Raw genomic sequence first — 25733 nt, forward strand, 5'->3', positions numbered from 1 at the left:
GCAAAGATGGCGTGGCTTAAACACTGGCTTAAATGGGCCTACTGCAACCCTCATGTGAATCCAGTATTTATACCTGATACATTTAGTCTCAGGTCACCGTCAGTCATGGTCTTTGGTTGATCATCGCGGTCTGTGCTGCACCATTAAATCGTCTCAATAAGAGTAAATCTGGGCGTGGCCTTGGCCACTGGGAGGTCATCTGTGTGCTTGGTTCAGGTTCAGCTTTCCTTTTCTTTCTAAAGCAGATGTTTGATTTTGCTGCAACCACAACGATGCAGTGCACGTGTGCAGACTTTGAAATATTGGCTACAGCAGGTGTGTTTGAGAGCGATACCTTCTGGAGCCCCGCAGTATGGCCATCATTAAGATTCACAACACACAGCAGTAGCATGGAATATAAACTGCTTTATGTTGTGTTCACAAGGCAGTTGTCTAAATATGGCCACAAATCAAAATGTCTGTTATCAGCATATTGGAAACTTGCAGCGGCCCATTGTGAGCCACGCGCCAGTCCTGGCTCATTAATCTGGTGGAGTAAAACACCACCGTCTACCAGGTCCTGCTCCTCAACTCTGATGCTAACACTCTTTGATCATGAGAACAGAGTTACCCACTGCATGTTTTTTCATGAGACGGTGCAGATAAATCACCCGCCTCTTCACTCCACAGCAGCTAATACTCCTCCTGTCTTCCGCTGGTTACTATGCTGCAGATACAGTTTCTCAGTAGTGGGCAGAGGTGCAGTCATATATCACAGAGTCAGCTCTCAGAAAGTTCATGGCTGAGTTTTCTGTTACTGTAGGAATAAAAGTGACAGAGAAGCTGCTGCATTCTGCTTTGATCTCAGGTTGCACAGTCATTTGAAATATAATAGAAGAAGAAAAAAGGCTCAGACAATCAGAGATGAAAGAGGATATTAGTCTTGGTGTGTCTGATACAGAGCTATTGTTAATAATCCGTAGTGGTCCTTCACATGTCAGGAAAATGGCTGAATCTTATCATTTCTCTATTAACCGACTTTGGTTCTCTTTCAATACCATCCTTTTTCTTTGGGTCATTTAGTCAGAGCATGTTTTATTCAGTTTAAAGCAGAGTATTTATGAAAGCCCACTTTAAAGCCATTGTCATTTCAAGCCGCTTCTTTTTCTTCTTCCATCCTCTCAGGAATCATCAGGACGGCCTTACCAAACATGGACCGGGAAGCCAGAGAGCACTACACAGTGGTGATCCAAGCCAAAGACATGGCAGGCCAGGTTGGAGGCCTCTCTGGTTCCACCACCATCAACATCACCCTGACCGACGTCAACGACAACCCGCCCAAATTTCCCCAAAGTATGTTGGGAACCAAGGTTCTCACTTCAATGCTTTAGATTTTTATTGTTAAGCTTTATTGTCAGCTGGTAAACTGAGCTCTTCCTGTGAGTGTGAACACGTCTCAGTAAATATCAGACAAAACACTGTGATTGCACTGGAGTGACTTTGTGTTGCTATGCAGACATATTCTAACAGGTGTTGGTTGATCCTTTGTCAGCACCTTTAACTAGTGTGAACTACGGATCGGGATGTCCCGATCCCAACTATTTCCAATAGTTGCTGACTCGACTAAAATCAGAAATAGTATATTAAATGTGTTCATTTTTTAAATGTGTTGCAAAAGTATCAGATGGGGACTCTGTATCAACAGATTCTCAAAATCGAGGGACTCTGAACCAGATTGGTACCACCTGAATGGGACTTGGCTACTTTTAGCTGCAGAGCTTCTGACATACGCCACCTCTTTAAGCAGTTATGTGTCCTAACCCTTACTGCTGTTCTTACCCATCAGACCTGTGAGGGAAATGTAAAAACAGCAGTTAGCAGATGGGTAGTTTCCATCCCTAAACTATGAATCATTTTGCACAAACACTAATATGTTGCAGAGCTGTTTGCATGTTTGGAGGGGATTGAAGCCTCAGTTTGTGCGGCAGATGTTTTTTCATAACATTGTGTGTTTAGTAACAGCTCTTATGATCATATTTCCCACAATTAGCTAAATAAAGTTTGTTTCTTTAATGTGTTTTGCGGTCTGGAATTCTCTGTTTAATTGTAAACACAAGTTAAGATAAAAATTGTATTTTTTTGCCTGTAAAAATGCTTCATGAGGCATAATACCCCCCCAGGCTCGAAGATTTCCATTTAGTCTGCAGTTTAACAGAAAAACTAACGAGTTTCAGAGACATCAAGGATTTCTGAATTATTGTCTGCGTCGTATTTGCCTGGTTGCAGCATTATCAGCCTCAGTTTAGCATTTAATGTGGATTGGAGCACTGCAGAGCTCTTTTAATGACATTCCCTCAGGAACAAATGGTGACAGAGTCGAATCGCTTAGCTAAGCCTTTCAGGGGAGCATTCAGACCATTGTGTTTTCGGGCCAGTTTTTGCTGTGTCTGAAGGTGTTTGCATCAATGTTCTCCCAAAGAAAATTACCAGGTGTTGGTGCTGGAATCAGCGGAGGTTGGAACACCTGTTGGGAAGCTCAAAGCCAACGATGATGACCTTGGCACCAACGCAGACATCAAGTATACTATCATCAACTCAGAGGGGGCCAACATGTTCTCCATAGCCACCAACAGAGACACAAAGGAGGGAATTGTCAGCCTCAAAAAGGTAAACACAGAAATGTTGAGTCTTTGGAGGAGAAGAAAGTAAATTTACTTTAGTAAAGTAACTTTGAGGATCTTTTTGGTGGGATTTTGTATATCCAATTTGAATGTCTTTATTCACATTTTTATGTTTAGCTGTAAAATCCCACTCTGATGAAAATGGTGTTTTAACATGTTTTGTGGCATTTTTTTGTCTGATGATGGAGGACATCATCAGACAAAAAAATGCTGTTTGAAAAAGATTGAATTTGTTACGTAGAAAATATGCAGGGCGGGGCCACAAGCTCCCCTTTCTGCTCGTTTCTGATCATCCACCTGCAGACAACTAGATCCATGAACGTCTTTGTTTTCCTGGTCTGAGCTGGAATCTGGATCTAAACTGTAGCTGAATAGCTTTGCTGCCATTGCTATGTTACTAATGTTTGGTAGTGAGGGGCTGTAAGCCAGTAGAAGAGTGAGCAATTAGATGGATGATGGGAAATGGGGGTAGACTTACTTTCGCTCCAACAGTCCCGCCCACAACACAGAGGTGAATTTCTGCTGAACTCCTACCGCTCTGCAGAAACTATGTTCTGAAAAACAACAGGTTTTTAGAATTTAGCTAGAAACAGCCTCTTTAGAATTAAAAGACGTCTGGAAACAAATCAGAAGATGATCGGAGTGAGAATTTAAATGATAGTTTTTGTTAGTTTTTACGATTGTCAGAAACATTTTGACTTAAACTGGATTCATAATCATCAGAAAGTGTAGTAGGTTTAGGGGATGTCATCTGGACTTGGTTTTAAAACCAAGTCCAGATGACATCCCCTAAACCTACTACAATGGAACCAACCTGGATGAATGAGAGTCTTCATAGACAAATCATCAGAAAGGTTCTTCTATCATCAGCATAGATTAGAAGTAAAAAGAGAAGACCAGTGTGAGCTAGAGGGCCGTAAAGATGTAAAAGCAACTTGAAGACATGGTGACAAAGGCAGAAAAAGGAACAGAAAAAAAACGATTACGACCCTGAAAAATGAAATGTTTGCAGTAAAATGACAGTCTGGCATAGAACATGTGGAGAACTCAGATCTGACTCAAGAGCACAAAGAATTCTCTAAGCTAAGGTAACCCAGATACAGGATATTAAAATGAATTTAGAAAAACAATAAATAAAGAAGCAAGCGTCAACCCCGGGTGTACAATGGCAAACCACAGACTACTTATCAGCCTGTTTTCTACTAGAAATCTTTGCTGAGATCAGAGGGACATCAATACTTAAATAAAATGTGAGACCGCAGAGGATTTGTTTTTCAAGATGAGATGCTGTGTGCTTTGAATCAAACCTGCAAGATTGTCGGTGAATGAACCTCTTGTGCAGAGCTTCAGGATTCCTCACAGCTGCTGCAGTTTCAAAGCAAAGGCTGAATGTGATGACAAACGGTGAATGTGAGCGGAACTAATGGCATGCTAATGGTCCGGCCCTGTGGCGCCTTCTCCCAACAGCCCCTCAACTACGAGAGGAAGAAGACCTACACGCTTCACATCGAGGGACTGAATACACATGCGGATCCTCGTTTTACCTATCTCGGGCCCTTCAAGGACACGGCCACCCTTAAAATCTCCGTGGGGGACGTGGACGAGGCCCCCGTCTTTTCCATGGATTATTATATTCTGGATGTTTATGAAAACTCCCCCAGCGGCACGGAGGTGGGAACAGTCACAGCTCGAGATCCGGATGGAGACAACAAACCCGTCAGGTGAGACTCTGTAGCTGCTGAGTCTGAAAACCTTTTCATTGGTCAGGAAGGCAGCCAGAAAATGTGAACTTTGGTTTGAACCGCCACAGTTTTTTAACTCCAACCAAAGCAATAAAGGCGCCTCGCCAGGTCTTTGGCTAATTCCACAGTTACACATTGATCCACACCTCACACATTCAGACGGTTTTCACACAGATTTAGTCCGTCAGACTAATGGCTAACCGCTGCTTTTGTTTTTTTGTTTTCTGGGACACTTTAGGAAGAAGCAACCAGGAACAATTATTTCTCAGTATAAAGTCTTCTACTTCCTAATAAAACAGTTCAATTCAAACAATCAGGTTTAGATCATCTATAAATTAGCAAACTTCAGAGTGAATGTGTGATATTTTTAGGCTTTCCCCAGAGAGCTGCTTGTTTTGTCTACGGGCTTGAGAAGCTACCTGAGCAACACAATTGCTTTGCACATTTGTATGCACTTAAAGAGACAACTGTGTGCTTATGGGGAGAGAGGAAAATGAAGATTCACAACCGCCCGGGGCTGTGTACGGAACAGGTGCCTTGTTCAGCGGTTCCACTCCAGCAGACGCTGCCTGTGTTCATTTGAATTCTCGTCTTTTTTTTTGACGAAAACGATGCAGCGTTGGTGAACAATACACACCTCTGGAGATGAAGTATTGCTAATACATCAGTGAGAAGCAGGCCTCTCATGCTGCATATAATTGGATCATGTTTGAGAGTTTGGCCATGGGCGGTTGAGGCTAGGAGGTTCCCAGACATCTGTGAACACTGGCACTTGTGCGCAGGGACGTATATTGCTTTGGTAAATAATGTCTCTTTAACCTGTTGGCATGGCATTCAATGATTTGTTAAAAGGCTGATATCTGCATCTAAGAAAGCCACTGCTGGGAGGAAGACGCTGATGCTCTTCCTCCCAGCAGTGTTCTTTCGTAAAAAAACACTGACAAAGTGCCGATGGACCGCTTTAAATCCTCTCACAAAACAAAAAAGTTTAAAACGGAACACAAACCACCTCCCCGCCCCCCCCAAAAAAGCGTAAAATCTTTCATCCCTCCCCCGGCCAAGTGAAGCTTCTGCATGTTTGTCTTGGTTTGGGGTACTAAGCCACATCAGCAGGAGAGGGAGGAAAGCATGGAAGAAGGAGTCAAGCCCGCTGTTGGTTTGGCAAAAGCGTTTCCTCCCAGTGTCGTCACCAGAACGCTGGAACTCCCCCGAATTCAGCCGCGCTGCAGGAAAAAACCATCTGCATCCAAACTTCTCAGACTTCAAGAGGAACACACATTTGAGTCCCACTTTGGCCTTTTTCTGTTTGGATTTAAACAAAACTAAAGATACGTTCCTCACCACCTAGATCCAAACTCACTGCAGGTTTGGTTCTTGTTCGGGAAAACGGTGCGAACACGCCACCCCCCCCCGAGGCTGCTGCAACACGCAGATCCCACCAGAGACGTGTTTAAGGCAGGTTACAGCGCTGTTCTGTACATGTACTGTAGTAATATGTAATATGTAATATGTCAGTGAAGCTTTCACTTATGTGATGTCAATTCACAAAGATGTTTAGACTGTAAATGGCATAAACCTCTTAAATTCACTTCTATTTAAAAAGGACATTGACTTATTTCAATTAAAAAGTCACATCTGCACAACCTCAACGTCTTCATTAGGATTTGTTTTTCATGCTCAGTATCTCTAACATGCCAGCATGCATGAGGTCAAACGGGTTCAGGTGGAAAGATTTCCCTTCATTTTTGCTCCTCCCTCAGCCTTAGACGTTTGTGAAAGAAACGGGTAAATGAACAGAACTGTTTTGATTTTATGGACCTTCATCTTTGGAAATAAATTCTTTTAAATAATATCTTTGGGTTAACAAGAGTTTTTTTTAAGTACTATGGAGTGATCAATTTTTAAAACACAATCATCCTTATTCTCAAACGTTGAAAATAAATTGAATAAAACATTTTATTCTGACAGCAGTTTAGCACAGTGGCAAATGTTCTGTTGGAAGACTAAAAGTGTTCAGAACAATGTGTAACAACGACGTATAAACGACCATAAAGACACACAAAACGTGTTTTGGTGTTTTTAACATGTTTCTGTGGCATTTTTCTGATGGAGGACATTTATAAATTATATATTATATATTAAGCTCAAATTTTCTATGGGTTTCCTTTTTTCAAATCGTTGTGAATCAGGAGCAGATGGAAAAATGCTGTGTGACAGATAATACGCTGGGCGGGGTCTCAAGCTCCCTGCTCCACTCCATTCTGATCATCCACTGTCAGACCAATAGATCCATGAACGTCTTTGTTTTCCTGGTCTGAGCTGGAATCTGGATCTAAAGTGTGAGACTGGATAGATCTGATACTGCTGCCATTTTTGTTGGACCTCTAATGTTAGGTTGGGGGGTGTGAGGAGCTGTAAGCTAACGGGACAGTGTGTCACTAAAGGATGATGGGAAGTGAGGGTAGACTTACTCCTCGCCAACAGTCCCGCCCACAACTCAGAGGTGAATTTCTGCTGCTCTGCAGAAACTGTCCTAGAAAACAACAGGTTTTTTTAATTATTTTGGCTGAAAACATCATAATCATTATTAAACGAGCAATGGGGAGACTTCAAAACAGATCAGAAGGTGATCAGAGTGGGAACTGAAGTAGAGCCAAAAATGACAGCCTTGTCATTAATATTTAGCTTCACTGATCATTTTTGGAACAGAGGGATCCTCTCAACTCAGAAATCATAGATGATCTTTGTTCTGAATTGAAGTTCAAACATGGAAAACAGCCCCAACAAAACTGAATAAACAACAAGAAAAACCAAAACCAGTTTTTTATCGTGCTTACACTTCAGTGTGAGGGCGGCTCTTAATGAAGGCTTTAAAATTCCAACTGCGGTAAAAACGAAACCGTAAACATTCAGTAGATTTGCATTTGAAAGAACCTGTCCTTCTGGAGAACCTGTTATCTTTTTCCAGCGGTTAAAAACAAGACAACAGCAGGAAGTCTATTAATGTCAGCATGGTAAATGGCATACGTATACTTGCATAGCACTTTTCTACCTACAAGGACAAAGCGCTTTACAGTCACAGACCCATTCACCCAGTCACACACACATTCACACACTGGTGGCCGCTCCACTGCCACCAGAGGCAAGGTGGGGTTCAGTGTCTTGCCCAAGGAAACTTCGACTCATGGGCGTGCAAGGCGGGAATCGAACCTGTAACCTTGTGATCATGGGTCGACCGCCCTACCGCTGCACCACGGCCACCGACATCCTGAGGGATAGACCGCTGCGCCTCTGCTGATCATGTCTGTGCATCCTGTCTGAATGCAAAGTGCGGCAGGGATCACCATTTGGCTGTCTTTGATCTGAAGCCACCAGATTCAGAGCATGAGGCCAACGTCTGCCTGACGCAGCTTTTCACACGCTGAGCCCAAACCAGCGCTTTCAGTCATTATCTTTACTTACCACTATCAGGGGCAGTTATGGAAAGTGATCCAGTTACTATCAGGCTCTACAGTTACCAGACAATTGATTAAGTACGCCGGCTTAATTGCTCCTGATCAGAAAAAGCCGATCACATTACAGCTGCTCTGTGCAATTAGTCATTCCGACAGGAGAAGGCAAACATGCTGAAATCAGCCCGAGCGTCAGAAAGCCGACCCGTCACGTAGTAGTGGGTACCAGAGTTCACAGGGCTGCAGCAAGGGCTGCTGGGATTTTTACACCCAAACATCTCTGAGGATTTCAGAGAAAGAAGGAGGCAGCTGAGAGGTCAGACCGACAACAAGAACGGACACAGATGTTCTCCTCTGAACTGGGAACTGGCTCAACCTCGAAGCAGAGGTTCTCACTCTGGATGCCAGTCCTGTCAGCTGAGAGTCTGGAAATGGGAGACCGGGGCAAACAGATTCCTGCCGTGAACCAATGGTTCAGGTTGGTGGCGGTAGTGTCATGGTAGCAGTTAGATGGAATGAAGTGGCACAGCCCAGCCCAGTGTAAGCTGTGGTCTGAGCAGACGAGATGCTCCACGTCAAGAAGACCAAATCACATCAAACACAGAGCAGCTGTGGATAGGCGGCCTGCAGGTTCAGACACCTTTTATGGTCTGTAGTGATCAATGAAGCAGCTCTGCTCCATGCTGCCTATTATCCTCTGCTGTGATTAAGACACGTTCTCCTGGAGAGCTGCCGTTCCTGCCGCCGCCGCTCCTGCCGCCGCCGCTCCTGCCGCTCCTGCCGCCGCCGCTGCTCAGCCAGCAGACCGTTACAGCAGCAGATCTAAAGGCTGACTTTGAACAGCAGTTGAATCTGTTTTTTTCTCGTCTTTTTGTGCGTTTCAGCTTCAGCAGGTCATATTGTCAAAATGTTAAAGTGGATCAAGCTGCTCTCATGTCTAATTAGTGTCTGAGTGGGAAGCTGAACAGCAGCTTCTGACAGAGGCGCTGATTAATGTGTATTTGTACACTTAGATATTTTCATCATTAAATAGAATTCATATTGCTGTCATCAAACTCTAAGGTTTATAGACACGAGCAGAGGCAGAGGCTTCATGCTCCAGATGTCTGAAGAGCAAAAACCACCACACGGTTTTTGATGGGAGCCAGAATGATGTCATCGTCTGTTTACCTGCGGTTCTACGCGTCACGGCATGTTTGTTTGAGTCGTTTCCAGGTTTTCTGCTGCCAATGGCTGTGGGTTAGCTTTAGTGATGCCCTCACCTGTGTGACACCTGGCCTTTTCAGAACAAGCGGTCACACTCACAGCAACCTGTGGAAACACCTTTTGTAAGTCGACCTGTGAGGAATCTGCCAGGAAATCATGCTAAGCTGTTCCCCTCATGATCAACACACATCAGAACAGCTTTAATTCACACACGCTAAAATGCGATTTCATGATTTATTTCAAGCGATTTCAAAATAAGAGAAATACAATAGATAGATAGATAGATGTATTGAAGCCACAACTTGTCTTCATTTTTAAGCCACTCCCCCTTTTCTGTAAAGTCAAGTGTTTTTTAGCACTAATGGCAGCAGAATTTTCTCATTCTACTACATTTCTTCTGTCAAACTGAGGAACCGTCTTTTTAAATGGGCTCATCCTGGACTGCAGTTTCTCAGGGGAGGACGGGGCGGAGCATGGAGCTTTTGGCCCCGCCCATCCTATTTTCTATGTCACAAATAGAATCTTTTTCAACAGCATTATCTTAATACTGAAATACTGAGAGAGATGCACATGTAAACCTTACTTTCTGGTGTTTTGTGTTTTAAAAACATGTTAAAAACACCAAAAAAGACAAATTTGATCAGATTTAAAAATAAAACCAAGAACCTCTTTGCTGTCACGTTTTTTCATCAACCTGTTAACAGATTCCAGGGTTTGTCATGGCTGTAAAACAAAAGACTATTGATCTGATCCCAATCACTGAGTGCAGCTGTCGACTCCAGAAAAGTCTCTCTGGTTCAGAGCAGCTCTGGTTTCTGTTTGACGGTGAAACGAGACGCACGGCGCTGCAGAGAGCCTCAACCTTGGATTTAGGAGGATCTCTGTGATATTTAATATGCTCCGAAAGGCCCCCCCTCTCTATGCAGTCCAACCATTCAGTATCTCCTTCAGAAACCAGATGCTGCTCAGGATTTGGACGACAATCATCATCGACACACATCAACAACACAAACGCTCCTAATATCCATGAAATACTGTCCAGGCTTCACATTCCTTTCCAGTATTTTCCTGCTTTCAACAGCAAGCCTTCCCCCGGTTGTGCTACAGTTGGGAATAATCCTGGATTAAAGGTGTAACCGGGTGATTAGGAGATAAATTGGGAAGTAATCAGTCGGTGCTCGTGAGGAGCAGCTGCTCCACTTCGTCTTTGGTGGCAGAAGTTCTGGAAAAGCATTAAAAGTCAGTAAAGCTGCTAACGAACGCCGTCTATGCTCACACCTTCACGCAGAAATGAACTGATTTGGAATTTTCTGGATCTTGAAGCTCAAACATTAAAACAGATTAAATTCTAGATGATGCTTTTGAACTGCAGCTGCTGTGGCTTTCATCTTGGAGAGTTCATGAAACATTTTGGAGACTTTTGTATGGTCTTGTTTTGTTTTTTCTGGTTCTGGTCCGTCCTGGGGGAGGATCCCTCCTTCAAGTGGACAATCCTGAGGTTTCTTCTACTTTTTAAGGAGTTTTTAGGGTTTTAAGGGCAGGGATGTCCAGTTTAGTCTGTTTAGTTTAGCTCAGCTATTATATTCTATGACTTCATGTTCTTATACATTTACCGGACGAAGCCCATTAAGACCACTATGGTTGTAATAATCAAACTGAACTGAATTGTTTCGTTCCCTTTTTTAATGGCATCTCAATAAAAGAAGACATTTCTGAATGTAAACGTAGTGCTTGGTTATAAGAATCGCTTTTGAAAAGGTCACCCAGGACCTCCGGCAGCATCTCAGACCATCTCTCCAGGTTTGCTTTACAGAGAACATTGGCTCCTTTTGAAAGCACCGATGTTTTTCCTCCAAGCAGAGCCTGAAAATCTCCAGAGTCTACTTTGGTAAAGGAGGAGGAAAGTACAGAGGCCTGTTTGGTGCTGCAGCAGACAAATGCTCAGCTGCTTTCATGCAGGAACTTCATTTGAAATGTATATTTGCTACAAATAACAAGAGACTAGTTTATGACTGGAGTGTATTTTTATAATAATGCTGTGCAACTTTAGCTCCTCTGCTTTGAGGAACATGGACGGTGTTGTTTAATGAACAAGTCGACTTTGTTTCTGGAGGATTGACCTGCAAAGAGATGAGAAAGCTTTTCCAAAGCTGCCAGTAAGAACTGAAGAGCAGAAAACCTGCAGAAACCTGGAATATTCCAGCTGTCGTTGCCAAACCTCACCTGAGGATCTTTGCTCTGGTTTTACATTTGCACCACGTCTTTGACTCGTCATCTCAAATTCCATCCGAACATGAGGAGACCCCTGTCTTCAGTTCAGGGTCACATGTCAGAAGTCCTGAACATGCGTGTTTGGAAGGCCGGTCATGACTGCAGGGAGTATCCCCCCCCCGTACAGCCTGTTCCTCTACAGCCTTCGTCAGGCGTGCAGAATGGAACGTCACACGTCTCTTAAAGGGTTCTGAAGGCCCCGCATGTTGGAACCATCTCTGCGACTGTCAAAGAGGAATTCCAACAGTAAAAATAAAGAAGTTTCCAAAATACCAACTTACTTCTAAAACATTTCTGCTTACATAATTTCAAACTGCTGTTAATTTCTTGACCAATGTCTTTATTTGTGACTAAATACAGACGATGTTTGAGAGAATTTAATTTTTTTTGAGGATGATTTAAGATTGAAAAACTTTAGAAAAGAATTTTCTGATCTTTTGATGTGGATTTGGAAAAATGCTTTAAACAAATTGCAATTTCAATGGAAATGTCATTCATCAAGTGAAACCTCATGTTAGTGTAATTATAGTTTACATTAACATTCTTAGACAACATCTATATATTGAAGAAAGTATTTTTTCAGTGTTCGTCAGTTTTAATTGGGATCCTGTCTAGTCTCTGACATGCAGGGATTCCCTCCCCTGTTGTAATTATACATTTGCTCCACAAAAGAGGGACATTTGGAACTCAACCCTTCTTCAAATTCTGAGATTTGTCCTCCAGCTGTGAGGCAGAAACCTTCTGAACTCTGGCGACTTTTTCCTGAAAGTGTTTCAGGTCACCAATGCAGTAGACACTGTAATTATAATTGTAATTAAAATAACAAAAATACTGTCAGATATTCACGTTTCCATGTGGTTTTAATCATTATACTGGAGTCCTGAGCAGCAGCACAGTTTAAAAGCCTGGATGCGCTTCATCAGGGGGAAACTGAGAACAGCAATCTCTTCTGTGACAGATACGAGCTGGACAGCAAAGAGGAGGAGGAGAGCTACTTCCGAATCGATGCGAAGAGCGGAGTCATCAGAACCACGCAGCCTCTGGACCGGGAAGACACGCCGTGGCACAACATCACTGTGGTGGCCTCGGAGGTTGGTAGGTACCCGGCATTTTGGTCACTTATGAGGCGTTGGAGTGAATGAAAGGACACGTAACATACGCTGGGTTAATCCTAAAGATTTAAATGATTGCTTCACCAAAAAAAGAATGAATTCACACAAGTCAACTAAACTATCGACAAATGACGGGTGGTGACAGCTGCTTCTAGAAGATCAAAAAAATCTTTCATCTGTCCCCTTATTTTGAAAATGTTTGATTTTTCTATATTAATACTTAAATATTAGATGTTTGTGGTTGTGATTCTATGTAACTGAGTTATGGCAGAACGCTGCTGCGTACATTTAAGACCGCATTAGAGGTTCTACCACATCCTCCATTGTTGGGAGGACAGTTTCAGACTCTGTCTGCTCTGATTGAGCTTTATTATTCTGGTCTGGGGGTCAAACTGATGGAAAACACAAGAATGAAGGTGAAGCGCCATCAGGAAGGGGCTTCATGGATTCTTCAAACTAAATCAAATATTTATTCACCTCAATCTTTCTAAAAAAATATTATTTTCTTTTAAGGAACCCATACTTTTTGCAATGTTATAGTTGCACTCACTGGTTTGATGCAGTCACGTCACACCAAATATTAAATATTCAGTCAAAACAGATTTAAACATTTGATGTTTCATTTAACAGAAATTCCCAAAGAAACTTCACAAACAGAGAAACGTCCATCTTTTGGTATTTACTGATTAAAAACCATAAAAATTGGGTCTTTTGGGGTTTACAATAGCAAACTGTTAAACAAATGTCTTTTGTTCCTGCGAAATACCCTCAAAAATAAACTCTAAAAGAACAGGTCAGTGTTTGTTTCTTACATCTGTCAATCAATCAGTTGAATCATGGGTAATCTTTGTCCCAGACAGCAGCATTTGAATTGATTTGTAAAGAAATGAAATGCTTCAGTTCCACTGTCCTCATGGAAAGACGCCCGAGGAAATCCTTTAATCAGAGGCCACTCAGGTTCAGATTCATAAAGGGGAAAATTGCAGACAAAAATCAATATCAACAAAAGTCAGATTACATGAGAGAGAAGGAGGACAAGAATCTGCTCTTTACTTACAGAATCTCATCGGTAGCAGATTAACGAACAGCAGCAGGTCTTCAACCGTGTCTTTGTGGTCCGCGTGAAGACCACCACCACCCGCTCACCAAAAGACAGATGCAGGAAACATAACCACCAACGCATCAGAGGAGTTATTGACCAATCACCAGGCACAATCAATGAGCATTGATTGGTTTGTTTCCAGCAAAGGGAAAAAAACAAGAAACAAGACAATAAAGACACACAAATAAATGATTTGATGGACTCATTCATAAATGTGTTAAAAATAAAAAGATGAGCGACAGGTCGAAGTGAACACCTGTACAACACCTAAGGGGGGGGGGGGGGTAGGTGAGAGGCAGGCGTGTCGTACAGATTTGTCTTTTTTCTTTAATCCCCCCCCCCCAGACCAAACAAGGAGCCCGTCAGTTCTGTTCACGTGACACGTGCACGCTCCTGAAGCCTGACTGTTAGAAATGAGACAATCAGAGTGTCGTTTGTGTGAACTTCCTACAGACACTTTTGGATGACGTGCACACCCCGTGCATGTGGCATTTGGGCGGTCAATGAGGAGCCAGAACTCACACCCTTCTAACGACAAACGAGTGTGGCGTAAGGACGCCGTACGACAGCATCAACCCTACGTCATAATTCCAATTTCCATTATCCTTCCAAATGCCTCACGACACACCTTTGCACCGCACACACGACAATGGTACGTTCCATTTTCATGACGGCTCTTGAGAACTACTAAATACACCTGGGCTCTCCTTAAATGCAGCCGCTCCTCTCTGCGAGGACCAACCAGAAAACCCGGACCAACCAAAAACCTGTTCGGCTCAAGCCCCCCCTCCCATTAAAAACAAATCTATTCAAAACAGGTTAGGGCTGCACGTCCTCATCATTAACTGCAAAAGCATCCCAGTCCTCGCCGTTTGACTGTTGGAGCGCCCCAAACTGATAATGAAAGCTGCGATCAGGTGACCTGGATGTTTCTGATCACAATTAGGGCATTTCTTCTGCCAGCCAACATGCTTTCTGCATGCTAATGTGGTTTTTTGTTTTGTTTTTTTAATCTTCTCACCTTTTTAGAATTCAAGGGTACAGTTAGATTTCAAGACGGCGCCAAAAGCCAAGCACGCTCGTCTTTACGGCTGTGAATGGGCCAGGAGTCGCATTGTTAAATAAAGAGACAAAGGAGCAACACGGCCCACCGCCAACCTTTGTGAAGAGCTTCTACACGGAGTAGATAGAATATCCAAAGGGAGCAAGTGAATTAATGAATGCATGATTGAATTTTACTGCTTTTTTATTGGATCACCTTGGCCCCTGGCAGGAAAAAGCATAAAGATCTGTCCTATAGAACTGTAGACTGTCAAACAGCAGGGGGGGCATGAAGAATTCAGTATAATGCCAGATAAAATCAGTGATATAAAAAATCCTTGGCCATAAATTGCACAGACGGCGTGCACATGCATGACTTTTTCCTTCTATATACTCAAGGTTTTGCTGAGCCAGCGTGCCATTTCTCTGCATTGATTTGCTGCACGCTCAAACTGCAAAACACGCTCATTTCCGGAAACAACCCAGCCAAGCCTTTCTGTTGTCAAGGACGGCGGTGCCTCGGGCTTTGAAGGTCAAGCGCTTTGTTCCTGAGCTGGTGAAAAAAAAGGGCGTCCTCCACCTTCCTGCAGGAGTTTTTTAAAACTCTCATATTGACTGTGGCCTCGGCGCAGAGCAGCCGGAGATTTCAGTTTGTGTTGCCGTATTTGCTCTGGAACCTTCTTGTGGAGCTGACTGGTCTTTACTGTTTTCCTGCGCGTCCACGTCTGGAAACCAAAGCCTGGTGCTTCTGAGACGCGTCTTTGGCCGAAGACATTTTTGTTTTTTACTAGATTACATATCTTTGTGGTTTCCGTTGCCTTATGTCAAGGACAGATCTAGGATGTTTTCCCTGATTTTAAGGTTAAAACCATTTCAGTTTTATAATAGATGCAAGCCCGTTGATAAAAAGGGAAGTTGCTTTTAGAGGCTTTGATTTATTTACTAGGAACCAACGTTTAACTCAACGCCTGAAATCTTCTCAGAGTTTAATTTCTTAATGCGTGAATTTAATTCCAGCCATCAAATAAATCACATATGATGCTATTTTTTAAGTAGATGACATTTAAGGAATTTTAGTGCTGACGTGGTTTGTTGCATATTTGAGACAACAGGGATTAAGGTGGTTTTCCTGTCGGTTGTTACATTTCAGCCAAACTGGATTTTTAATGACGGGCAGATTTATTTGCCCCCAAAAAAGACGCAAACCTGTGCAAAGTGAACAGTGTGTGCAAAAGCTTGTTGATTTACTGACCTGCATGTTGAAGCGGGAAAAAAAAAACAATCAACTGCATTGATCATGAATGCATTGCAATAGTTATGATTCTGGCAAAAACTGAGGAGCAGATGGTTTTAACTAAATGTGGCATATTCATGCATGGAGCTGGGCTGCAGGCGCAGATCCATACTTTGCACGTTGAAAAGTGCAAACTGGCACAACTTTCTGCACAAATTGCAGCAATGGTGTTGTTTCCAGGAGGAGGTGATAAAAGATGACAGGAGGCTTCTTTTCTGCTCGTCTGTCTGTTTGGGACTGAGACGGTTAAGGTAAAGAAGGCTGCATAAGGCACATTGGAAGGTTTGTGAATAAATGAAGAGCAAAGATGGTCATGGCGATGGAAGCCGACAGAAAGGGGGTTTCCCTGTCTCCCTCTTCTTCTCCAGTCACAGTTTTACCTTTGGTGCAAACTCCGCCCCTCCTTTCTCTCTCCAGGAGATGGTTGATGTTCTGATGTGCTCTTGGGCAGCTGAGGGGAGCGCTGCCCACCGCCTGGACCCGAACCTCGATCCCCTCATAGTCTGGCATTAGTGCAGGCTGATCAGCTGCAGAGCGGGTACCGATGTTCTGCTTTTGGCCCGCATCACAGAAAAACACCTGTGAGGTCATCTTTAAGAGCTGCAGGTTCATTAGTTCAAGCAGAGCTCCACCTATGACATAGACTTATCGTACACACCCTCTTCTTTTATTCTTTTTAAATCAACCACAAATTCTAATCAAGAGCAATTTATCCGCACGCATAGACAATTTTTTCAGTTTTAATTGGGATCTTAGTGATTTAAGTGCACTTTGTGCAAATGACAGCTTACAGCCTCACATACAAAAACTCTTGCAGTCGGGGAGAAAAACTGGGAAGCGGAGCTTTCATGAGGCTGTTTCTTCTGTTTTTGGCTCATGAAGACTGAATCTCACAGCTGGATGCTTTGATGCAGGAACATCGCTGAGTTAATGAAGGCCTTTACCCTCAGACAGTCAGGAATGGAGCAAAAATCTGTTTATTTCCACTTAAAAATACATGTGCTTCATAAAATGTGTCAATGTTTTAAATAGTATAGATTTTATCAATGGGATTCATCATAGAAAGTTTTAAGGTATCCTCCAAATAATTATCATAGGAATGTTTTATAACCAAACAAAATTAATTTTGTTTTTGTGTTGTTTATTGCATCATTGAAGCTGGAAGGTTTGTCTCTTTTCATCACGAGTAGGAATATTTGCATCAAGTGGATGCAACATCCGGAGTCACACTGCGTTCACACCAAACGTCAGCTGCCTGTCATTTGCCGCGCTGGGAATTTTCCGCTCGCCGCCTGTCCAAAAATGTGTTCCTGATGCCGTGACCGCGTGTGGGAGGAGCTTCCAGCTAATATTTTTAGCCTGATGGCCATGTAGGGCGGCGTCTGTGTTTATGCCGTTTACAATGCATGGAAGACGCGGATGATGCTGAGAGATCAGGATTATTTATTTGAAAGAGTTCTACCAAAACATCGGTGGTTCCCGTCTCCGTGTCTGGGTTCATTCAAAAATCTCCCGGTAGCGGCAGCTTCGAGCTCCGAGAGCTTTGTCTGTGACAGCCGTTATCCAGTTTGAAGGCTCACTGTCCCGCATGAACCCGAGACGGGAAAATCTCAACAGGGAACCTTTTTTAGCTGCTGGCTGGCCGGCAAACAGAGAGTCACCGTGGATGCAGCAGGCTGGCGACCTGTCCGGCATGTTCCCCCCCTTCGCCCAACAGTAGCCAGGACGCTCCAGTAACCCCGCCGGTTAGGGAAATGGATGGAAGTCCAGGACAAAAACACTGGCATTGTCAACGCCGCTTCAGTCAGATGTTTATGGACAATCAGTCTCCAGGTTCAAGTCTATTCAGGTTCGTGAGTCTTCATGACTCCTAGCAGCTGCAGCTCGGTGAGATACTATCTCTACCCAGATGACAGATCCAGTCTTCCTTCTGGGTCTTTGTGGTCTTTCTTCTTGTTCTTGAACATAAAAAGCTGTTAACTAAGCAAAATCAGCCTTTTTTCCCATAAAACAAAGTGTTTTTTTCGCTGTGCTGCATCTTTACTGAACAAACCTAAAAAAAGGAAATGTTGACGTTTCAAAGAAAGAGAAACTCGACTGAAACAACAGGAGGACTCCAAATGAGGCCATGTCTGAGAGGCTCAGCCAAGTCCAAAGTCAGACCCTTTGGCTTCTTTCCCACAGTTAGTAATACATAAATATCTGTACATGACTGTTATATGATGTAGTAAATCATTCTTCTGTTCTCAGTTTCTCTCCATCATGGTTTTGCTTTCCTAATGTCTCCGGTTTTTGCTTTTTCTTCAGGTAATCCGGTCCTCTTCAGCCACGTTCCTGTCACCGTCCAGGTCCTGGACACCAACGACAATCCACCGGAAGTAGCAGCTGATGAGGAAGTCATTGTTTGTGAGAGTTCAAGACCTGGCCAGGTGGAGTGTTTACCACACTACTTTCTTATCTTCACAAGTTCCAAACTTCTGAGCAGCTGAAGAAGTGTGAGGATGAGGGAGCAGGAAGGCGTCCATTAGCCCAGCTCTGACTCCACGCTCGCTGAGCTGAACTTGTGTTCCCCTCAGCGTTTTGGGCTGTTCAGCAGAGCGCGTCTGTGACCACGGTGAAGGCTCAGAAAGCTGCTGATCATCCCTTATTCAGAACCAGGCTCTCAGCAGCAGCTCCACATCCAGGCGCAGTGCCGTCTGCTCTCTGATTCGTTCAAACGCAGAACGTTTCAGAGATGCAGAGCAATCAGCAGCCTGGAAATGGCTGAAAGGTTCATTCTGCAAAGTATGAAGCACTGACTGGAAAGACAACGGAATACATTTTTGATACTTGGAAGCAGGAAAAGTTTGCATTGAAGTTTGTTTTAAATGGGAATTAAAGTTCTATTGTAGCCTCTGGCTTTGGGATCAGAGGACTGAGTTGAAGAGTTGAAGGCATGAAAAGAGACGCCACCCATCAACAGTTTAAGTATCACAGACTCATTAGCCATTCAGGTTCCTATTTAAACCACAGCTTTGGAACTGGAGCAAAGAGATTTGATGTCTCCAACTTTCAAGAATGCTGTGGATGTTCTATAGAAATGATAAATAATTGCTCCGTTTTTAGACCGTCTATAGATCCGTTCCAGATCTAAAATGAATTCTTTCCTTTTTCATGAAGCTGTAATAAAGTATTTACCCCTTTAGACCAAAGCAGTGCAGCAGAAGACGCCTTAACCCCCCCAGTTAATGTGAATCTGCTCTCAGCTCTTTTGTCACTTTCTGTGAAGTGTTGTGTTTGCAGAAAAACGGCGTGTTAGTTTGCTCTGAGAGCGCCGCCGTCTTTATTTGAAAGCGGCTCCCCTTTGGCACAAGCCGACGGCTCTGAAGAAAGTTCTTCACACGTCTTTTCTTTTTTTTTACTCTGTATTATGTCAGGGTACTCAGTCTATTGAGGTCAGTTCCTCCAGATCTGTCTCTTCTCGCGTCTCTCTGGTCATTGTTCACAGAATCCACGTTGTTTTGGTTCTGAGAGGCTGAAGTGGATGGAATATGATCCACCATAGTTGGGCTCGTATGTGTTCACATCAAACAGATAATAAATACGCCGGAGAACGACACCAGATACAGAATTAGACGCACCTGACGGCTCAGCACAGTTCTCTAGACCAGTGTTTTTCAACCAGTGTGCCGCGGGAGATGGTCAAGTGTGCCGTGGAAAATTGCCCTCATTCACTGATCTAAAAACATTAACCATCTCCAGGAAATCAGCTCTTTGTTCATCCAAACAGGTCCTGATAAAACACTGAGTAGTTAGGAATATGAAAGATCATAAAATACTTATTTCTTTGTGTTTAACTGATTCTATTAAAGACATTTTGATAAGAATGACGGCACCGCGATTTACCTGCAGCTATAACTGTTTTCTGAAAAGTCCCGCAGCTTTTACTGTCTCCACCAATCATTCTTGAAGGCTTAATCACATGTCATCAGTCTGACCAATCAGAAGTGTTAAAAGTCTAAACTTCCTTGTTCCGATTTAGCTCATAACTCACTCAGTTCCGACAAAAACACCAGCTAAAGCTCGTCTTTAGCGGTGCAGCTTTCCACAGAATCCGGTATCAGACCGTGGAACAAGTGAACAAAACCATGAAACTCAGAGACGCAAGTGTTTCTGCCGGTTTCTCGCCGTATTCACACTACATCTCCCATGATGCATTGGCTTAAAGGGACAGCGCCTTAGCGTACAATGAGTCGTCCTTGTTACATTGATTGAAACCACAACGAACATACAGTTTGTATGTAACTTAACTTTTATTACATCTTTTAGAAAAAACATCTGCAACTTCCTGCTTTTTCTGCCACAATTATCACAAAAATGCACGTCAGATTCGCGGGGGGGGGCTGTAGATCAAAACAGACTATGAGTTTCTGCTTTTTTTTGGGGGGGGGGGGGGGGGGGTGCTGGTGTGCCGCGGGATTTTTGTCAAGGTTAAAGTGTGCCGTGGCTCAAAAAAGGTTGAAAAACACTGGTCTAGACCGTCTCCGAGCCCGTGGAAAGCTGCGTACACACTGCGCACGTGATGCACGTTCAAGAACGCGCTGAATGCTGGTTATTGGATGTGGTCAATGCATACGGTGTCCATTCAATTCAATTTGATTTCTATAGTCCAGCATTACAACTACAGTGGTCTCAATGGGCTTTATACCGGTAAGTGAAAAGTAAACATAGAATCATAAGGATGATGAATTCAAAAGGGAAATTCTAAACTGAACTGGACATCCCTGCCCTTAGACACTCCTTCTCTGTAATGAAAAACTCCTGGAGAAACGATTCTGGAAAAAAAGAAGAAACCTCAGGGGTGTCCACACGGGGGGGCCTCCCCCAGGACGGACAGGCGATGTACCAGAACTCACAGAGAAAAAATAACTTATCTAACTCTACAACTCCAACCTGGACTGTCACTACCCGATACCAGCACAGGGATTCACAGTTGGAAGAGGCCTGGTGTGAAACGTCAAAGACGGGAAAATCTGCTGAACCTGCTCCAGACTTTTTCTGTGGAATTATGAGACCGAACGGGTCCGGCTTCCTACGGGATCAAAGAAAAAAAAACCATCAACGCTATCGCTAATACTTACATAACAAAATCAATAAAAATAAATGAAGACCAGCAATTGTTTTGTCAATGTCCTTGAATTCTAGCTGTGTAAGGAGCTAGCGTCACTTCTACAACTGCTAGCGATCGCAGAAAACGATCAGCACACGATGATCATCCCGACTGAGGAGAGAGAGGCTGTTTCCAGAAGTCTCTGTGAAAAGCCAGTGTGCATCAATGCTCACTAGATTGGTGAATATAGAACACAATGCATTGTGTTTGAACAATGTTTGAAAAAAATGTATTAAAATGTCATAAATAGTCGTAAATGGTTGCATTGATTACATTTTCACTTTGGGAAATGGGTGATGTCATATGTACCGTTTAAAACGGAAATGAGAGCATGCTGTCCGAAGTGCTTTTAAAATCCAGGATACTTAGGGAGCCGGGGGGGAATTCAGACTCTGTTTGGTGGAGGGGGGGTGTCACACTAATACCATCCCAGTGTGGAACTAATTTACTTAATAACAAAATTGAAACAATAATGAAAACTTATTACCAGGTGTTGACTCAAAATAGAATATTTGTAAAAATAAAATCCTAACTGTAGAGTCTGTGGTCAACTGTGGGGCTGCAGTAAATGTCGTCTTTGGAAAGGTGTAAACCACGGCTTCCTCTCTGCAGGTGATCCAGACGGTCAGAGCGGTGGATAAGGACGACTTCGCCAATGGACAGCGGTTTTCTTTTGCTCTGCCAAGCCAGCTCCCCGTTAATCCCAACTTCACCCTGAAGGACAACGAAGGTAATTACATAGATCCATCTTTGTTTGCTGTCCTGTTGCCTTTCTCTCTCTGCCTACACGTGGCTATAAAATGCTCCTATTTCCCCGTATCTTAATAACGCAGCGGCCCCGTTGTCTCCATGGAGTGGGCATTGTGAGCATGCGAGGACTCAAATGCCACTGGGATCTGCCTTGATTCTGGTCTGCATCAAACACAAGAGTCGCAGAGCTTTGGCTTGTTTACGCATTGTGCTGTCAAATGGATTACCCACTCAGGCGCTCCCTGTCTCCACCTCCCGTGTATTATGCTCTGCCTGCCGATGGCCAGCCGTGTGTGTGTTGCCATGGCAACAATTTCAGTGTCAGGTGAATACCTAGCCCTAGGGTGGTCTGCAATCACGGGGCTTTTATAGGCTCTCAGCCAGAAGATCTCACAGCTGCCCGCTGAGAAGAAGGGTTCACAGCACTCCGGATGCATCCGTGAGCACAAGAGCCACATAAAAACAGACAGCAAGGTCACACCAGAGAGATAAAAAAGAATCTGGGATAATAGGAAGCTCTTTTATCCCTTCTTCCCAATTATTTCCCACAGTAACCATTCTCTGGCTGCCTCTAGGAGAGAAGTTTTCCTGCACTCAGGTGTAAACCAACAGAAACCTCTGACTGTTTGTCCTGTCCCACCAAAGCAGCAACGGCCTCTGTGATCCACCAAACACGTGAAGAATGACCCCTTCATCACGGGTCCTGAGGAGGTTAAAATGGTCCTGCAGGAAGTGGTGAGATCCTCTGCACTGAAGGAGAAAATCAGGAAGAGAAACAGTTAAAATGTGACTTTCAAAGTCAAAAGTTAGTTGTTGCTCGGGCTTCAGCTTCTTTAAAAACAGGAACATATGTTTTCTTTTAAAATGGATTTTAGTTACTGACATTTCTCCCATTGTGATGGAGCTGTGAAGAGCTAAATGTACATGTTTGTCTTTGTTAACTTCACGGCAATATCTCCACCTACAGTGCTGGCGGTGGGTGTTTCTGTGCTGGTTCCCGCCTCTCTGGTCCTCTTGCGCTTCGTTTCATTTTATGTGTTTTTCTGATGTTTTCCGGTCTTGAACTTGCCTTGGGCACAGCGGTTATTACTGATAAGTAAATGTTTGGTGGATAAAGAGACAAAGTCAAAGCTCTCATTGGAGCAGCGGCTCAGGAAATGAATGGTGCCACTGGAACTGGGGCATCCTTTCAGGGTCAGCAGCCGTCCAGAAAAAGCCTCCACAAAATTCAGCCTTTTAGACACAGTTTCAGCTCAAAGACTGTCAGAAAAAAAAAAACAGGATTTCCAATGTCGACTTCATGATTGTCTAAAGAGATTTAGACTAGAAAGAGTTGAACTGTAAACGTCTGCAGAGCAAACAGAAAAGGATCTTTTAGTTTTGAGTTTGTGCCGTTGGAGTTTTGGCTTTTGTGCTTCAGCTGGAGCTTCGCTTTCGCATAATTGTTGTGTTTTTTTTAAATAGAAATGTGAATAAATGACTACCTAAAGATTATATCGACACTCTTTGTTTCTAATCAATGAAAATGCTGATGAACCTTCACGTAATCGGATGACTTAGAGGGGGGGTCGGGGTTATGAGTGACTGTTATTTTGGCTGATTTGGACATTTTTGGCTCACTTTAACAATACTAAAAGTTCTATTGTTTTAGATGGAAAACTGTTTCTGTTGTTTGTGTTTGTTTGGAAAAAATGGCACCGTGCTGATCTGCATGTTTGCTAAATATCAGGCGTGACTGAAATGTGAAACATCTTAAATCTGCAGTCCAGATTGAGAATTTTGGGAAATGATTTTCTTGTTGAAGACTCAGATGTGTACCCCCCCCCAAACAGAGGCTGGAAGAGACTCCGGAGTGAATCGTGGCTGTGTGAGTGTTGACTCAGCAGAGATAACATTCAATGAAAAAGTTGACAGGATAATAAATTGAGAACAGTGGAGCTCGGCTGAAGACTTAACTGTTATTTTCCATTCTATCTTAAATTGTCACCTGTGTTAGGATTCATTTTTCCCGCCAACATTAAGACGTTTCCATTAAAAGCAGAAGCTGAAGAGGCACAAACTGGGATTATAGATCCAGACTTTGGCAGGAAAGTCGCTGCACATCTTCTGAGGGAAGACGTTCCAAATTCTGTAATAAAATCCTCCGGATTTTTATTCCAATCCAGTCAAGATGTTTAAACACACGGAGACTTTTTAGAATGGCTCCAGATTTCCTGATTAGGAGATAACAATAACCTTACATTTAACTGGAAAATCCCTAGAAAGTAGGAAAAGGATTTGTCAGTGCAGGAAGTCAAAATCTAGAAACCCCAGGTTTCACACCAGCATTCAAAAAGGGACAAAAGCTGAAAAATTAAAAAAACTGTTAGATAGAAATACTTCACAGTGAATGTTATACAACCCAATAACAAGTATTTTTTTAGCTCTGGGCAGATGGCTTGTTTTTATTAATTTAAGTTCATTTTGATTAGACTAGTGTAACATGTGGAAATGACTCATTTTAGAACAAAAATCATTATTTTTAGAAGTTAAATATGAATTTTTGTTTCTGAAATAATAACCATGAATGGCAGTCTAACATGCACTGAACTATAAAATAACATCCTTTACAGTGAAATGTGAGGTTTTTCTTTTGTTTTAAATCTGTTAAGAGTTTAGAGCAAAAGGATTTGAGCTCATTTTAATAATAATTTCATTATGTCTACATCCCAGCTCTAAATGAGACTCAAAACTCCCAACTGTGCTGGTTTAGAGAAAACTTCCAACCTGCTTAAATATCTTGAATGTCTAAAACAAAAAGGGTTGAAATCTTTGCAAAAGTGTTAAAACTATCTTTGTGAAACGTGTTGGTTCATATGAACCCACATCTAGAATAACCCAAGCAGGGCTAATTAAATTCTCTGGACTGAAGGAGAGCAGAGGAGGATGCCAAACGCCTCCTCAGCAGGTTAATGTCTGGATTAGGGCGCGTTAGCTTTGTTCACAAACACACGGCGGCCTAAATGTTGGACACACTGTTTTCTAGCTGAAGCTGTTGAATGAAACCTTTGGTTTCTGCGTCCCTCTGGTTCATTCTGGGAGTGGTCTGAAGGTACCGTTGATGTTTCCTTCTGTGCATAAAGCTGCCTCTGAAAAGTAAAGCTGCAGCAATGTGATGTGCAGAAGCGTGGAGGCTGCATCTGCAGAAAAGGAGGGGGGGTCCGAATATTCTGGATATTACTTCCACAGCGTGTTATGAATTGCTTCATTCACAGTATCTGGGAGAGAGAAGATAGATCCTCGGAGCGCCATACTGTTGACTCCTGTGTCTGATAATTAAAGTAAGCTCCTCACACTCAGAGCAGCTTCTTTCATTTCTCTTGTTGCTCTCTAACAGTTGGTGGCTGTTGTGTGCCAAGGCCTAATACCTCCCTCTGTTGTTGTGCGACTGATGAAAATCCCTCAGTCACTCACACCACTAACTCTCTCATGACCTCCTTTCCTTCTCAGTTACACTTCCCTCCCCAAATGTTCATTTTTGCTGCAGCTTTCCCACCTGAAAGATGTCATTTACTTTGGAACATCTTGTTTAATAAGTACGTCTGCTGTTAAAACGGCTATTATATCTGCAAATTGCCCACACCTTTTATGGTTTGACAACCCCAGTTTTTGAGAGAGGCAGTTATCTAAAGTGTTGGCCCATTTTCAGGAAGGTAAACGCTGCACTTTACCTTGATGGTATTTTTACCACTGCATTGTATCAGACCTGCTCAGAGCTATTATCCTGTGATTATTGGTGCAGCAGCAGCAGCAGCAGCAGTAGATCTCTTTCACTTACATCAGGGCAGATGAGCATCAGCATTAAGCTCAGATCAAATGCAATCTCCTTTAAAATAGAAAGAAAGTCAGGTGGAGATGAGTAAAAATGAAGGACAACTCTACATCAAAGACGCCAAAAGTCGCAGAAGCAAAGAG

General features: G+C 43.1%; 1 protein-coding gene across 2 annotated transcripts in view; it reads left to right on the forward strand.

Moving 5' to 3' along the window:
• cdh18 (cadherin 18) overlaps nucleotides 1–25733 on the forward strand; it is a 180456-nt gene that overhangs the window by 139509 nt on the left and 15214 nt on the right. For both annotated transcript variants that reach the window (XM_004081197.4, XM_023950139.1), the window contains exons 5-10: nucleotides 1165–1332; nucleotides 2459–2646; nucleotides 4128–4381; nucleotides 12290–12426; nucleotides 18188–18309; nucleotides 21642–21759. In XM_004081197.4, the coding sequence (XP_004081245.1) occupies nucleotides 1165–1332; nucleotides 2459–2646; nucleotides 4128–4381; nucleotides 12290–12426; nucleotides 18188–18309; nucleotides 21642–21759 (987 nt within the window). The remainder of the gene's footprint in view (nucleotides 1–1164; nucleotides 1333–2458; nucleotides 2647–4127; nucleotides 4382–12289; nucleotides 12427–18187; nucleotides 18310–21641; nucleotides 21760–25733) is intronic.

The sequence above is a fragment of the Oryzias latipes genome, chromosome 20 (assembly GCF_002234675.1).
Source record: "Oryzias latipes chromosome 20, ASM223467v1".
NCBI classification, from domain to species: domain Eukaryota; kingdom Metazoa; phylum Chordata; class Actinopteri; order Beloniformes; family Adrianichthyidae; genus Oryzias; species Oryzias latipes.